This window comes from Alosa sapidissima, chromosome 13 (genome assembly GCF_018492685.1).
Source record: "Alosa sapidissima isolate fAloSap1 chromosome 13, fAloSap1.pri, whole genome shotgun sequence".
NCBI lineage: Eukaryota > Metazoa > Chordata > Actinopteri > Clupeiformes > Clupeidae > Alosa > Alosa sapidissima.
Window position 1 is genome coordinate 14,265,881 of NC_055969.1, and position 13,726 is coordinate 14,279,606.

At 40.2% G+C, this 13,726-nt stretch overlaps 1 protein-coding gene across 1 annotated transcript; it reads left to right on the top strand.

Moving 5' to 3' along the window:
* The first annotated feature begins 43 nt into the window (after positions 1 to 43).
* slc25a46 (solute carrier family 25 member 46) lies at positions 44 to 11,401 on the top strand. Its single transcript, XM_042060348.1, has 8 exons — positions 44 to 545; positions 4,191 to 4,233; positions 4,756 to 4,813; positions 5,209 to 5,286; positions 8,576 to 8,676; positions 8,949 to 9,005; positions 9,272 to 9,329; positions 9,815 to 11,401. Exons 1-8 carry the CDS (start codon positions 296 to 298, stop codon positions 10,439 to 10,441), a joined length of 1,272 nt encoding a protein of 423 aa, XP_041916282.1. The 5' UTR covers positions 44 to 295; the 3' UTR covers positions 10,442 to 11,401.
* The last annotated feature ends 2,325 nt before the right edge of the window (positions 11,402 to 13,726 follow it).

A 13,726-nucleotide genomic window follows, 5' to 3' on the forward strand; every position in this document is an offset into this window, starting at 1 on the left:
TCTGCTTGCCTTGATGCGCTTGTAGATTTAACTACATGTCCCAGACTGCACACGGTTTGCACACGGAAACAGGACAGAGCTTCCGTTGGTGAAGGTTCACTGCTGTTGCGTTGTTTTGCTAGCTAGCTTGTTGGTTTTCTCTGATTACACAGTCCCACTTTCATTTTAATCAGCAGTGGCAGGTTATTAGATTTTTTTCAATGGTTTCCTTTTGTCCTGTGTAGCTTATGCTACCGCGTGGAATATAATAACGATATTTCTATTTATAATCAGCGTCACTTAGCATTTCTTCAACATGACTTCTCGGCGACCTGATAGCTTTGACGGCTTAGGTTACAGGGGAAGGGAGGATCCGTCATACGGTGGGGGCTACTCTGGAAGGTCATTCAATAATGCATCTAGTGCTGATCTGCAGCACTGGGTCACGACCCCCCCTGACATCCCAGGTAGCCGAAATTTGCATTTCGATGAACGCACACCACAATTTGAGACGGGCCCTGCTCCTCCGGGGTCAGACGATCCCCAGGCAGCTGCTCCACCATCCGGTAGGTATTATGCGAGAGATGAAACATGGTGCTTTCGATAGGTAGCCTACAGCTAACTTTAAGTAAGATATGAATGTAAATTCATAGAGCTCCATTTGCATACAGCTTTGGAGTGCATGCAAAAACACTTCAGAGCGATCGTTGTGCAAAGAACGCAGGTGCGTAGACCAGTTTTCTCAGCAGCTCAGAATAAAGTGATAGTCTTAAACAATTAATGCGCAAAAGAAACAACACAAGATAAAAGTAAAACTTGCAGGAATGCACTCAAACTCAGGACCAACAGTATCTATCCAGTTAACTCCCAAGTGGAAAATGCTATTACATTTACAAATAGGTAAGGGCCCTAATTTGAATGATTGGCAAAGTGCAAGTCTTAAATGGGAATTCTGGTGATTGTTCACATACCGGTAGATCTCCGTTTCTCGAGGTCACAAAGTACTCAACAAACAATCGACTTTGCCTAGCTCAAGTTGCTGCAGCCAACCGCTAAATCAACCAGGCACCTACATCACTACACTCTGGGGGCATGCTGTAGCCACCTGGCTGCTTTGATTGACGAGTCTGCTCAGTGGGCCCACATATCACACAATAGCTAGCTCATGCACAAGAACTTTGATTGTTGATAGACTTTGCACTTTGCCTGCCATTTCATTTAGGGCCCATTGTTGGGGAGTCTTTGCTCAATTTGTTTTTCACAAGTCAGTCTTAGCTGCTGTTTGTTTCCCTGTTTGCAGAGAGTTTCTACTGTACAACATGCACTGAATAGACAGATAGAAGACTGTGAGGAAGAACTAGGTGAATTAGACACAAACTGCTTTGGATTAGAATGGCCAGCTGAATCATTAATCGCAAAGTATTCACTGTAGTAATCCTACCATGGTCATCTTGCTGCATTCTTTTAAAATGAGTGGTAACATTGAGACTTGTATAAGATAGAATCAATGTTTTTGTGTCGTGTCATTGTTGAAAATAAGTCTGAATAGCTACATCTTCAACTGACGGTTAACTAGAAGTGTGCATTACTGTGCACATTCCCTATATGCAGTGTATACGCACAACCAGCGTATCGTCAGACAGAAAAAAATCCCTGCACCACTCCTTTTTTCAGGGAATGCAAGCTTGCATCGTATCATTGATTCCAATTCAATCCAAGCGGTCTGCTTATCAGGGATAAGGGGGCAAGTTCCCAGAATTGAGCTCTGGTGGGTTTACAAGGACAGTTTAAATTCCGTTTCCGATTAAACTATTCCGATTGAATAGTTTAATCGAAATGTTTACATGGGGTACATTCTATTCCGATCAGGTGCAGTAGGCAATCCGATTAGATTCAAGATTAGATTAGATTCAGCTTTATTGTCATTGTGCAGAGTACAAGTACAAAGCCACAGATCACAAGACACAGATCTGGGGAAGGATAAAACATTTATGCGCCATTGTGTCCAAGAGCATGGTGTCCTCCATCATTCTCAAATAGAAGAGATTTGGAACCATCAACAGTCTTCCAAGAACCAACCCAGCCAAACTAAGTAATAGGGGACAAAGGGCCTTGGTCAGACAGGTAACCAAGGACCAAATGGTCACTATGAGACCCAGAGTTCCTTTGTGAAGAGGGGAGAACCTTACAGAAGGACAACCATCAGTGCAGCACTCCACCGATCCGGCCTTTAATGTAGAGTGGCCAGATGGGAGCCATTCCTCACTAAAAGGCACATGACATGCTGCTGGGAGTTTTCCAAAAAGTACCTGAACGACTTTCAGACCATGAGAAGCAAAATCCCCTAGTTTGATGAAACGAAGATTGAACTATTTGGCCACAATTCACAATGGTGTGCATGGAGGAAACCAGGCGCTGAGCATCACCTCATTAATAACATCTCTACACTCAAACACAGTGATGGCAGCATCATGCTGTGGGGATGTTTTTCTGCTACAGGGACTGGGAGACTAGTCAGAATGGAGGGAAAGATTGATGCTGAAAAATATAGAGCAATACTGAGTGAAAACCTTTTCCAGAGTGCTTTTGATCTCGGGCTGTGGCAAAGGTTTGCATTTCAACAAGACAACAACCAAAAGCATACAGTGAAAGAAAACACAGGAGTGGCTTCGGGAAAACTCTGTGAAAGTCCCCGAGTGGCCCAGCCAGAGTTCGGACTTGAACCCAATAGAGCATTTCTGGAGAGACCTGAAAATGGCTGTGCACCGACGCTCTCCAACCTGGTTGACCATAAACGATTCTGCCAAGAAGAATGGGAGAAACTTTCAAAAGAAAGGTGTGTCAAGCTTGTAGGATCATTCCCAAGAAGACTTAAGGCTGTCATTGGTCAGAAGTTGCTTTAACCAAGTACCAAGTGAAGCGTCTGAATACTTACGTAAACGTGATATTTCAATCTTTTATTATAAGTAAATTTACAAAACACACCAAAAATGAGAAAATGAATTGAACAGATTTTAAGATGTGTCTGAAAACTTCAAAGGATCTCAACTTTCCATATGCACTGAACGCAAACTGAATTGTCAGTCAAGTCACAGAGATTCAGAAAAGCAATGATTTTATCAGAGTTTTAAGCAGTTACAATTTGTTGGGATGTCAATTTGGTTATATCTGCAATTTCAGCTACTTTTGATACCTCAGAGGTATTTCCACCGAAATTTGCTTGATGGTGTCATCACAAAATGTGCTTGTCATTTTACCATCGTACCAATGGTGTTCAATAAATTAAATTATGCCGTCATTGAGTGAGTTGCTCTTTCCTCCTCCAGTGTACTGTAAGACATAAACAACAAATTGAAAGCTCAAACAAAGCAAGTGGCTTTCTGGCTTTCCCTTACGTACACACAGGACTCACAGTATTTGCTTTCTAAGACAAGATATTATCTCCAAAGACAAGACATTACCTTTTGTCAGTTTGGCACTGTTCCACCACATTTCAATGCCCACGTAGAACAAAGTGAACATTATCTGTTCAATCAACATTTCTTCCGATTGACTACTGGTAGTTTGACAGTAAATCTTCCAATTTTGAGAACTGAGGTGAAAATATTAGGCACTGGGAACCACATGAATCTGATAACGCATGTTTCCTTTGTAGACAAATACGTAGGCTCCGTCCCATTCAAACAGATTTCCACTTGGGCCGAAAAATCAACTGGGTTCATCACTGCTAATCTATTAGGGTGGGGCTTTATATGATGACAGAAAGAGGAGCACTGTTGAGGCACTTTTGTTAACAACCAGAAACTTTCTGATGACGTCAATAATAAATGACAAGAAAGATGTATTTGCTATACTTCTGATTATGTAAGTATGATGATTTAACCTCAGATTAAGGTGAACGCTACAAACACATCAGGTGATTCAAGATGGTCAGCTTATAGTAGAAGCATTTACACACTGATGCTTTAAAAATAAAATGCTGGCACCATATTTCATGAACTGAAATTAAAGATTGTATAATTTTTCCATGTTTACAAAAAGCATATTTCTCCCAATTATTTGACTGATTCCACAGTGTGCAATTTTTCCTTTGAATCTTTTGGCCTACAAATGAATCTCGGCTATTAATGCAATATTTAATATGTTTTCATATTTAGTATTATGTATATGATTTAATTTCCAATAATCTAATTTCGCTTTTACTGTTTTAGAGCAATTAAACAGATTTGCTGGATTTGGCATTGGACTCGCAAGGTGAGTTGTTTATTTCTATAAGTTGTTTATTTAATTTAAGTCTGTATTTGATAGACATACCATCTTACCTTTTCAAATAAAATGTTATATTCAAATGATTTCACAGTCAAAGGTGCAATATGTACTAGTGTTTCATTATGTTTGTCTTCATCATGTTCGTCTACCATCATAATGTCACACTGGAAGAGCAGTGATCATTTAATCATACCATAGATCCCACTGTCCTGATTCTTTTTTCAGGTTTATACATTTATTTTCAAATATATGGGGTCCAATTTCAAAGTTAATGTAAAAAAAAGCCTGAAAATGAAATCCAAGATGCAAATAATGAGCAAAGCTATTTGTGAAACATATTTTAATTATGCTTTCAGAATATTATTGAATGAGGAGAACTATTCGTATTTTCTTTACAGTAAAACCGTATTGTCATTAGCCAGTGTTATTATCTATCACTAGACTTTGCATTAAATATCATGTTCTAAGTGTGCTTTTTATTCACCCTTCCATCAATTTTTTATTCAGCCTCTTTACAGAAAATGTCCTGGCTCATCCGTGCATTGTATTTCGTCGCCAATGCCAGGTAAGCATCCTTACAACCCAGACTACCCACATAGCAGATCACAAAATTATTATTATGTTTTTAGCTTGTGCATGACCCAAAATCCAAACTATATGTGTCATTCACAAACAGTTACACTGATTATAGTGGAAAGTAATTGTTTTAAAAAGGCTTTCAGAACATGTTTGGTGATGGTGGAGGTTACTGTCCAATTTTTATAACAATTCCAGTGGTAGTAAATGGTTCCTAGAGTGTTGATGAGTACATATTGTGAGTACATATTATTGGATAAACTCTGTTTCAGAGGTGGGTAAACTGTGTTTACTTGCGTTTAGCCTCCACTACAGTACATCCCTGCTCCCTGTTAGAGGTTTAGGGCATCACCCATTTCCACAATGTTTGTTTTTTAATTGCAGGTTAATTATCACGCACGGAACTATCATCTGTCCCCCTTTACTGTGGTCAGTGTGATGTACAATGTCACCAAAACTCAGGTAATTATACACCACAGATTTGACACTATGACGTTACCAAAACACACATAGTTAGACGTATAAAGATGGATTGTCCAAAGCACTCTTCAAAAAAAGTTTAAAAAGCTTTAATAAATAGGCTTAATCATAGTTGATCATGTTAAAATTGCCAACATGTTTCGGCCTTGGCTAGGCCTTCATCAGGGCAAAATCCATTACAGGGAAGGTGTGAGAGGTAAGATAAGTCAGCTGTTTTACTAACACCAGCTGACGTGGGCGGAGTTAGATAATCACAATCAGGTCTAGATCTTAACACATTATCACATATACATACAAACAAACACTGGGTGGGGTCCATATCAATTCATCAACATAGTAATGTAATTAAAAAGAATTATTCCATTGTGCTCTCGCGAGAACTCTGGATTTCCAGGGTAGTGTAATACACTTGTGAAAGAAAGATATGCAGCTTTCAAGTGACAAAAACTGCAAATTCCTAAGTTCACATTAAAACTGTTGGACATGAAAGGCCACATGGACTACAAACGAACTACAACGTGACTACAAAAGTGATGACGAGCCCCTAACTGGGCAACTGGGCAAAATCTAGCCCCAGTTTCCGACGTCTGACTCATTACATGACGTGAATGATGCGGAATGATGATGTTTCATGATGATGATGTTTTATGTCATGAACGCTAGGTATGTACCGGGGCGGGGGCATGCGTCACCCCTGTCACGAGTGACTTTGTTGATATAAACACTCGATGTGCATGTGATGGAAATCCAGGTGCTGAAAGCAGGTCCGTAGAAATGAAATAGAACTTGGGTAGTTTAACGCCACACATTTGTCCATCATGGCGCCATGAAAAATTTGGGTAGTTAACCATTAGAACCCTAGACAATTTTAAGGGCATTTTCACTACCTTTAGTTAGAAGCGTTTATCCTGGTCATTGTAAGTGCCATACACAATGCTATATATTGTTTTTTTCAGCAGAGTCTAGGATACCCAAATCTGCAATTTCTTGTATTAATACTGGCATTGATTTAATTTTGATTTTTGAATAATAAAAATACAAAAAGCGTATCATAGAAATTCTTATATGTTGACATGTATCTCATGTGTAGGCATGGTTCGAATTACGGGGGGGTATTGGGGTGGTCCGACTCCCCTAGATGAGACTTGGACCCTCCCAAATGGGATGAAAATAATAGTTTGGGGGGTACTGAAAATGTTTTAATAAAATTGAATGTTGTCCTATATTGCATGTAATGTATTACCATCACATACCAACAATTCAGGATATAATCTAATGAAATACGATTTTCAAACCCTTACCCCCATTGGGCTGTAGACTACCATTTCAGTTAAGACTGTGTTCTTTGCTATGATACAATACTGACGAATTAAAACAAATGTGTAGGCTGCAAACGCCTGATATACGAATGGATTGACAAGTGGTGGCCAACTGGCCATACATTTGTCTAATATTTTACTGCCTTTGTAACATATTGATAGCCAACCTTAGAAAAACATTGAGTAGCAAGATCGCTATGGTTTAAACGGAGGTCTCCCTTCCACTCAGCGGCCATGACCATCGCTGCTGTTAGCTTAAAAATCAGGCCTACAATCACACGCCATAGGAGGAGTTCCATAGATATACTGACACGGGGAGAGGTTTAATGATTTTATTAATTTCATTCTTAATGTCTTAACAAGAGGGAATCTGCACTAATATTCAAGGAATTTCGCATGTAGATGGTTCTCAACCTTTTTTAAGCAAATGTCCATACACCCATAATTGCAACGTTACCTGCAGTTTGTTTGAAACGCTAGGTGAACATATATTAATCAATTGGACCTGAAATGTCTTTCCTCGTTGCCATTATTAGAGATCAGCCTTTCTTAAAGGCGTATTGCTGCACAAACGTTTTGTGATAGAACACCAATGAATGTCGCAGATTTTCACAAATCAAATGTGGCAACCCTAACTGTGGCGTGCAATTTTACGCACGGGGCGCAGCTTGAAACAGTGTTTACCTAAATTCAACCCTTCCCAACGTGCAAGGTATATTGTGCTTGCTAGTATGATTACAGTAGTTTCTTTTAACTTGTCGACCAGCCAGCCACGGTCATACTGTATGACCTATATTTCGAAGGAAAATTGACTGTGAACCACTACACTGAACTACACTGTGTGTAGGCCAGACTGTCCTGAATCTGGCAATATCAGAACCATGGTGGAGGGAGACTTTGGGGCTGAGCAATTTACAGACATATGTGGTGTGTGCCTTACAGAAATAAATGCCATTTTTTTTATTTAGCAATGAAAAATGACCTTTCTGCGCTCCATATCTGTGACACAAACTGATCTGACCTGACTTGACCCGAGTTTGCGTATTAGCCTGTGTGTGCACTCATGATGATTCTCTACAAAAACTTTTTACTGCATTGCCATGAACAAAGTATAGGCAAAAAAGGTGTTTCTTTGTCAAACAAATTGGGATGCAATGTGAGCCTTGAATTGGATGCCATAAAGGAATTTGCTAGGATCTCTCAACTGGATTATGAACATGCTTTGCCATAGAGAAACACATGATAACGTTGGATTATAAACATGCATTGCCACAAAAACACACAAAAACGTGGGGTAAGTCGAGCTATATGAAGTTATTATTTTGCTGTCACTTCGTCTGTTTTATAACCCAGAAGGATGTACTTGGTATCAAATGGTAGCTCTGTGTCTCCTCTTTCATCTGACATGCGTGGCATATATATCCGATCACGGGTTCTCGAGCAATTCAAACGAGAGTAAGGTGAACGCAGAGGAGTATAGACTATAGATATGATGCAATTTGATTTAATTTCATGATTTCTTTTCATTTTCATACTTGATCGTAGTGCGTAGTCTCGTTGGAAAGCCCTTCTTCAGCTCTGTCACGCATTAAAGGTTTCAACTTGCTGCGATGGACAGTTCCGGAGCAATGTAACAGAGAAGAACGGGTGTGCTTTTTGACGCACTTTGCGTCAATTGGGTTCTGAGGGTTAAATGCCACAGATATGTACATCATGTGACATGGTTGCATCAGACAATTTTTCTCTGTCTTTTCTGTATATTACTCCTATGTGCTCTATGCACTTTTGTGTTATTGTATTGTATTGTATAGTATTGTATTGCATTCAACTAAATATATTCAATTGTACGTTCTGAAGAACACTGTTAAACTGGAGCCGTGTCATCTTGTTCTACTATATGCATATAAAATGGCGGTGACAATAGTGTGTACATTTACTTTTTTCTCCAATAGGGTCCAAAAGCTTTATGGAAAGGAATGGGCAGCACTTTCGTAGTACAGGGAGTTACTCTGGGAACAGAGGGAATCATCAGTGAATGCACTCCCTTACCAAGGTATTGACAGACTTCCATATTGTATTTGCCCTTGCTCTGGGATTTTCTGTTTCAGAAATACAATACTCACAATAGCCATTTTTTTCTCACAATAGCCATTTTTTTCTCACAATAGCCATTTTTTTCTTCTGTTTTGTCATGTAAGAAGCCCAAAAACAAATCTGATTAAAAAATCTTTTTTTTTTTTTTTTTTTTTTCTCTCTAACTTAAGGACCTTTCGTGTCCATTTGTCAGACCAATAGAGATTGTAATCAGTGTTTTTGCATTCACAGAGAATTGTCCCACAAGTGGAACCCCAAGCAAGTTGTTGGACACCTCGTGCTTAAAGGGTAATTTCCTTGGCTTTACTTGTGATATGAATTGACTCCTGACCTTAGCACTCACACATGGAGTTTGCTAAAAAATAACTTTCCATACTCAAATAGAAAGTTAAAATGGTCAGTGTATCAGTTTTTTCACCTTTCTGCAGAACTGGGCAATTTTACGAGATCTGTGTGTGTGACCTTGGGGTTTTTTCTCCAAGTTTATCAGATTTATTGTCATGCTGGATTGCATCTGTGATTATGGTTTGTTTTATGTTTTTTTTTTCTCTCAGTCTGACGTACGTTGTTGCCATGCCTTTCTACTCTGCAAGTCTCATTGAGACTGTTCAGGTCAGTATTCAGTGAAATATGCCTTCTGATTAATGGTCAATAGCAATATCATCAGTCCCCAAAAAATGCAAGTGCTTTGGGTCCTAGTTCATGTAATTTCAGATATACACAGGAGAGGTGTTAGATTCCTTGTACTGTTGGTAGGGGATATCCTACAGTGACCAATCCAATCAACAACCAAGATTATTTAACATTACACAACACAGGACACAACAATGATGCATGGCTGTGACGCCCCTCATTCACGGTACCACACACACTGTCAGTAGCCTGAATGGCAAACCAAAGCAACAAAAGCATCTACAAAGCAACCTTTCTATGCAAAAAATCAGCATCATTTACAGAGCAGCCTTTGTGAGCATTTCTCTGGAGTTATCAATATGCACCTTCCAAGCACGTGTTTTGCTGAATTAGGCCCACAATAATGAACTTATTTGCTGTGTGTGCGTGCGCGTGCGTGTGTGCACGTGTGTGTGTGTGTGCAGAGCGAGATCATTCGGGACAACCCGGGCATCCTTGACTGTGTGAAGGAGGGCGTGGGCCGGGTCATGGGCCTCGGCGTGCCGCACAGCAAGCGCCTGCTGCCCCTGTGGGCCCTGGTGCTGCCCACCGCGCTCCACGGCATCCTGCACTACGTGGTCAGCTCCGCCGTGCAGAAGCTCGTGCTGGCCCTGCTCCGTCGCCGCCGCTCCCCCTCCTCCTCGCCGTCCGCCGCCTCCTCGCCGCCACTGTCCCCGTCGAAGAGCAACGGCGCCCCGGGCCAGACGGACGCCGTGCAGAGCATGCTGGACGCCTACTTCCCCGAGCTCATGGCGAGCTTCTGCGCCAGCCTGGTTGCCGACGTGCTGCTGTACCCGATGGAGACGGTGCTGCATCGGCTGCACATACAGGGCACGCGCACCATCATCGACAACACTGACCTGGGCTTCGAGGTGCTGCCCATCAACACGCAGTACGAGAGCGTGCGCGAGTGCGTTGGCGCCATCCGCCGCGAAGAGGGCACGCTGGGCTTCTACAAGGGCTTTGGCGCCGTGCTGGTGCAGTACTCGCTCCACGCCGCCGTGCTGCAGATCACCAAGATGATCTACTCCACCCTCCTGCAGAACGCGTGAGAAGCGGAGAGACGAAGGTGGAGGTGGAGGTTGAGGTGAAAGAGAGAGAGTGAGTGAGAGAGAGAGAGAGACGAGACGAGAACAAGAATGTGTCAAGACAGACACAGTGCGGTACGCACCCACACACTTGGCACATACAGAGAATATGCAGATGTTGCCTCCAAAGTTTACCTTCTTAAACACCAAGACACTGTCTGAGCGCGATTCCACTGAGTGTGTGAAGGGGGTGTTATTATTTGTTGTTGTTGTTGTTTTTTTTCATCTTGGCTTTGATTGGTGATGGGTTCATTCCAGATGAGACTCTTGATGTGAATTCTTCATTTGTGCGTACATGTAATTTTCAGGAAATGAAGGTATTCAACTAATCCACATGCACATGCACTGGTTGAAGTTTAGAGGATGCTTTGTATCTGCAACACTGGCTCTGATTCCAAAGGCACTGACTCAATGCATGACATCTCCAGTTAAATATCTATATCTAAGTAATATGGCAAATCTAAAACCTAACAAGTCCACCAAAACTGGAGTATATGTGCTCTCAATGTATAGCCTTGGCTCTTTTGACCCTTTCAAACATATATTGCTCTGTAAATTGTCTTTCAACACTGACCACATACACATGCTTTCTAATCCTCCAGTCTTTTCAGCAATGTCCTCTTTTTCCTCTTTGATCTGTTTGGAGTGAATGTTGCTTTTGGGTTAGATGCGTGCGAACACTTGAGAATGGACTGTGCCAATTTGCCCTAGATAGATTTGTATACAGATTGTACAGAAAAAAACTATATATACGAATAGTGTAAATGTCTTTAAATTATTATTTGCACCTTAGTGGAAATGTGTGATAAGTCAAGTTGTCTAAATGTGTTTGCATCCACAAGGATTTGTGTCAGACCTACTTGTGTCAAATAAAAATGTATAACATGCAAAGATGGAATAAAGCAAACTAAAGCACTTCTTAGAGATGGGGTTTGGCGTTCTGTGATGTTAAAAGTGAGACACTGCACAACCCCCCTCTTGGTGAGAAAGAGCTTGTTTTTTTAGTCATTCATTTGTTTGTTTCTTTTCCTTAATTGTATTTCATGCCATATGCACTTCTATCTTGATCCTGTTATCTTTCTTCGGGTAGAAACTGAGAGGTAACGCCTGTGTTTCAACTCTCCACTTACTATAGATCTGTCTTTACAGATGTTGGGGATTTCTACATTATACTTTTATCTGGTTAACTTGGAAATCAATGGTTTAGGAGACAGCCCCTTGCTCTCATTTGCAGATACATTATGCCCTTCCATCTGCAGCAATGTTTAGTGATTAACATCAGCATTAAAGTTACGCTCTCAAACCTGGACATCTTCTTTAAGACTTATTCATTTCACCTCTTACTTACCAGTTATATTATAACAGCCTAAGCAGCTCTTAATATCCTGTGTACTAATCTGCCAGCATGGCTTTAGGAAGTGCCAGTTTGGTCAACAGTTTTTGTCATTAGTTAACTGTTAGCGCTCTGTAAATGTCTAACTGGGGCTTAAATAACATATTTATTCTAATATTTTGAGAAACTGATTTTGGGGTTTTCATGAGCTATAAGCCATAATCATAATAATTTAGGTGGGAAAAATGAACTATTACACGATATTCTAATTTTTTGAGACCCACCTGTACATCATCAAAGGGCAGTGAATGAAATGCCACAGATTTGCTTGTGGCTGCTTGTGACACTTCTGACGCTGTTAATCTACCTTTTTTACTTTTCCCATATAGGGTGGAGTTTTCTACATTTTACGTAGTGACATCTGGTTATCTTTGAAACGAATTGCCTTGTGATACATCCGCTTATGCTCACACATTGCTCAATTTGTTCTACTATCTGCAGCATCCATCAGTGATTCACAATGTCTTAAAATTCAATTCACACACCTGAGCACCGTCATGCTGGAACTTCAGATATGCGTCAAATAATTTCCCCTCGGACCAATAGCAAACTGCTTATCAGTCTATTGCTTCAAAATATGGACATAATTTGTCAACAAGTGACTGATGTTAGAGAACCTCCAACAAACAAAAAAAGAAATCTGTTATTTTCTTGCGATAAGATGTTAAATGTAAGTATAAGTAAAGAAATGTCAACTATAGCCCACCATTTAATTAAAATGGAGCCAGGTCACTGGGGTATAGGACCATTTTGTTTCACCAATGTTTCATGGACCTAGTCTAAGTATGATATTTTGTAGTCACATAAAGCTGGTACAGTTGACATAGGCCTAGCTGATGCAGAAAAGACTAAGGTTTGTGTAGCTGCATCTCTCCTTGTTAACACCCTCAAAGTGGAGTTATCACAATTACATTTATTAGCAGCTTGATAAATATATATATATTTTTTAAAACAAATTTGTGGGATAGCCCACTCAGTCACCTCCCCTCACATCACCTACAGTAATATGGCCAATCAAAACTCTGCAGTCAAAATTTGCCTGTGCCATTATATAATGGTTCAAACTTCATATAAGATTTCTCATCACCATGATTCTTTGGATGCACACCAAATTTGGTGAAAAAAGGCACTCCAACTGACACAAATTAATATCTCATGAATGGCTTAAGCATGACATTTTGAAAATGTGGGAATGCTCACAGATGGTTCACCTCAAAGGTTCCTGTTGGCTGTTCCTGTGGGTTGCACAGCCAATCAAAAGTTAATATATCAATAACCAATAGTAAAATGCCAATTCATAATGTCATAGTGTTATACCAATTTCAAGCAAATTCACTATCTATATTTACAAATCTGCATACACATAAAATAGAGGTGGGGAATTTTCAAGCCCCACCTGAGCCCATCAACCTGGCAAAATCTTAACGTTAAAATATTATTTTCTCATTTTGGTTCCATGTTACATTTACCGTCTCGGTCTGCTCAATCAATTTATTTTGTTTTGAATCTATTATCTTCCTTGTCAAAAAAGAAAAGCAAAGATACAAAAACATTTCCTATTAATTGCGCCCCACCTGTCACCCACATTTTGAGATCCACTGATATAGGGTAATCTACTGTTACCAAAAATGCAATATTTCAAGATAACACACTTTTTTTGGAAATGAAAATATTAATATTGTGCATGCAGTCAGTGGTGAATTAGCTTAGTTCTAAACAGTGCTCTAGGTTGAATGAATCAGTGATCCCATGAAATGCGAATGCGAAAGTATCCTATTAAATTGTTCTGTTTATAAATGTAACAATAAACAAATCTGTTTCCAATGTGTCAGCTGTAATGTGTGTCTGTGTCGTGA

Coding starts and splice junctions, on each gene's coding strand:
- slc25a46 (XM_042060348.1), top strand. CDS start 296: ATGACTTCTCGGCGACCTGATAGCTTTGACGGCTTAGGTTACAGGGGA. Junction 546..4,190: donor GGCAGCTGCTCCACCATCCG/GTAGGTATTATG, acceptor TTACTGTTTTAG/AGCAATTAAACAGATTTGCT. Junction 8,677..8,948: donor GAATGCACTCCCTTACCAAG/GTATTGACAGAC, acceptor TTGCATTCACAG/AGAATTGTCCCACAAGTGGA.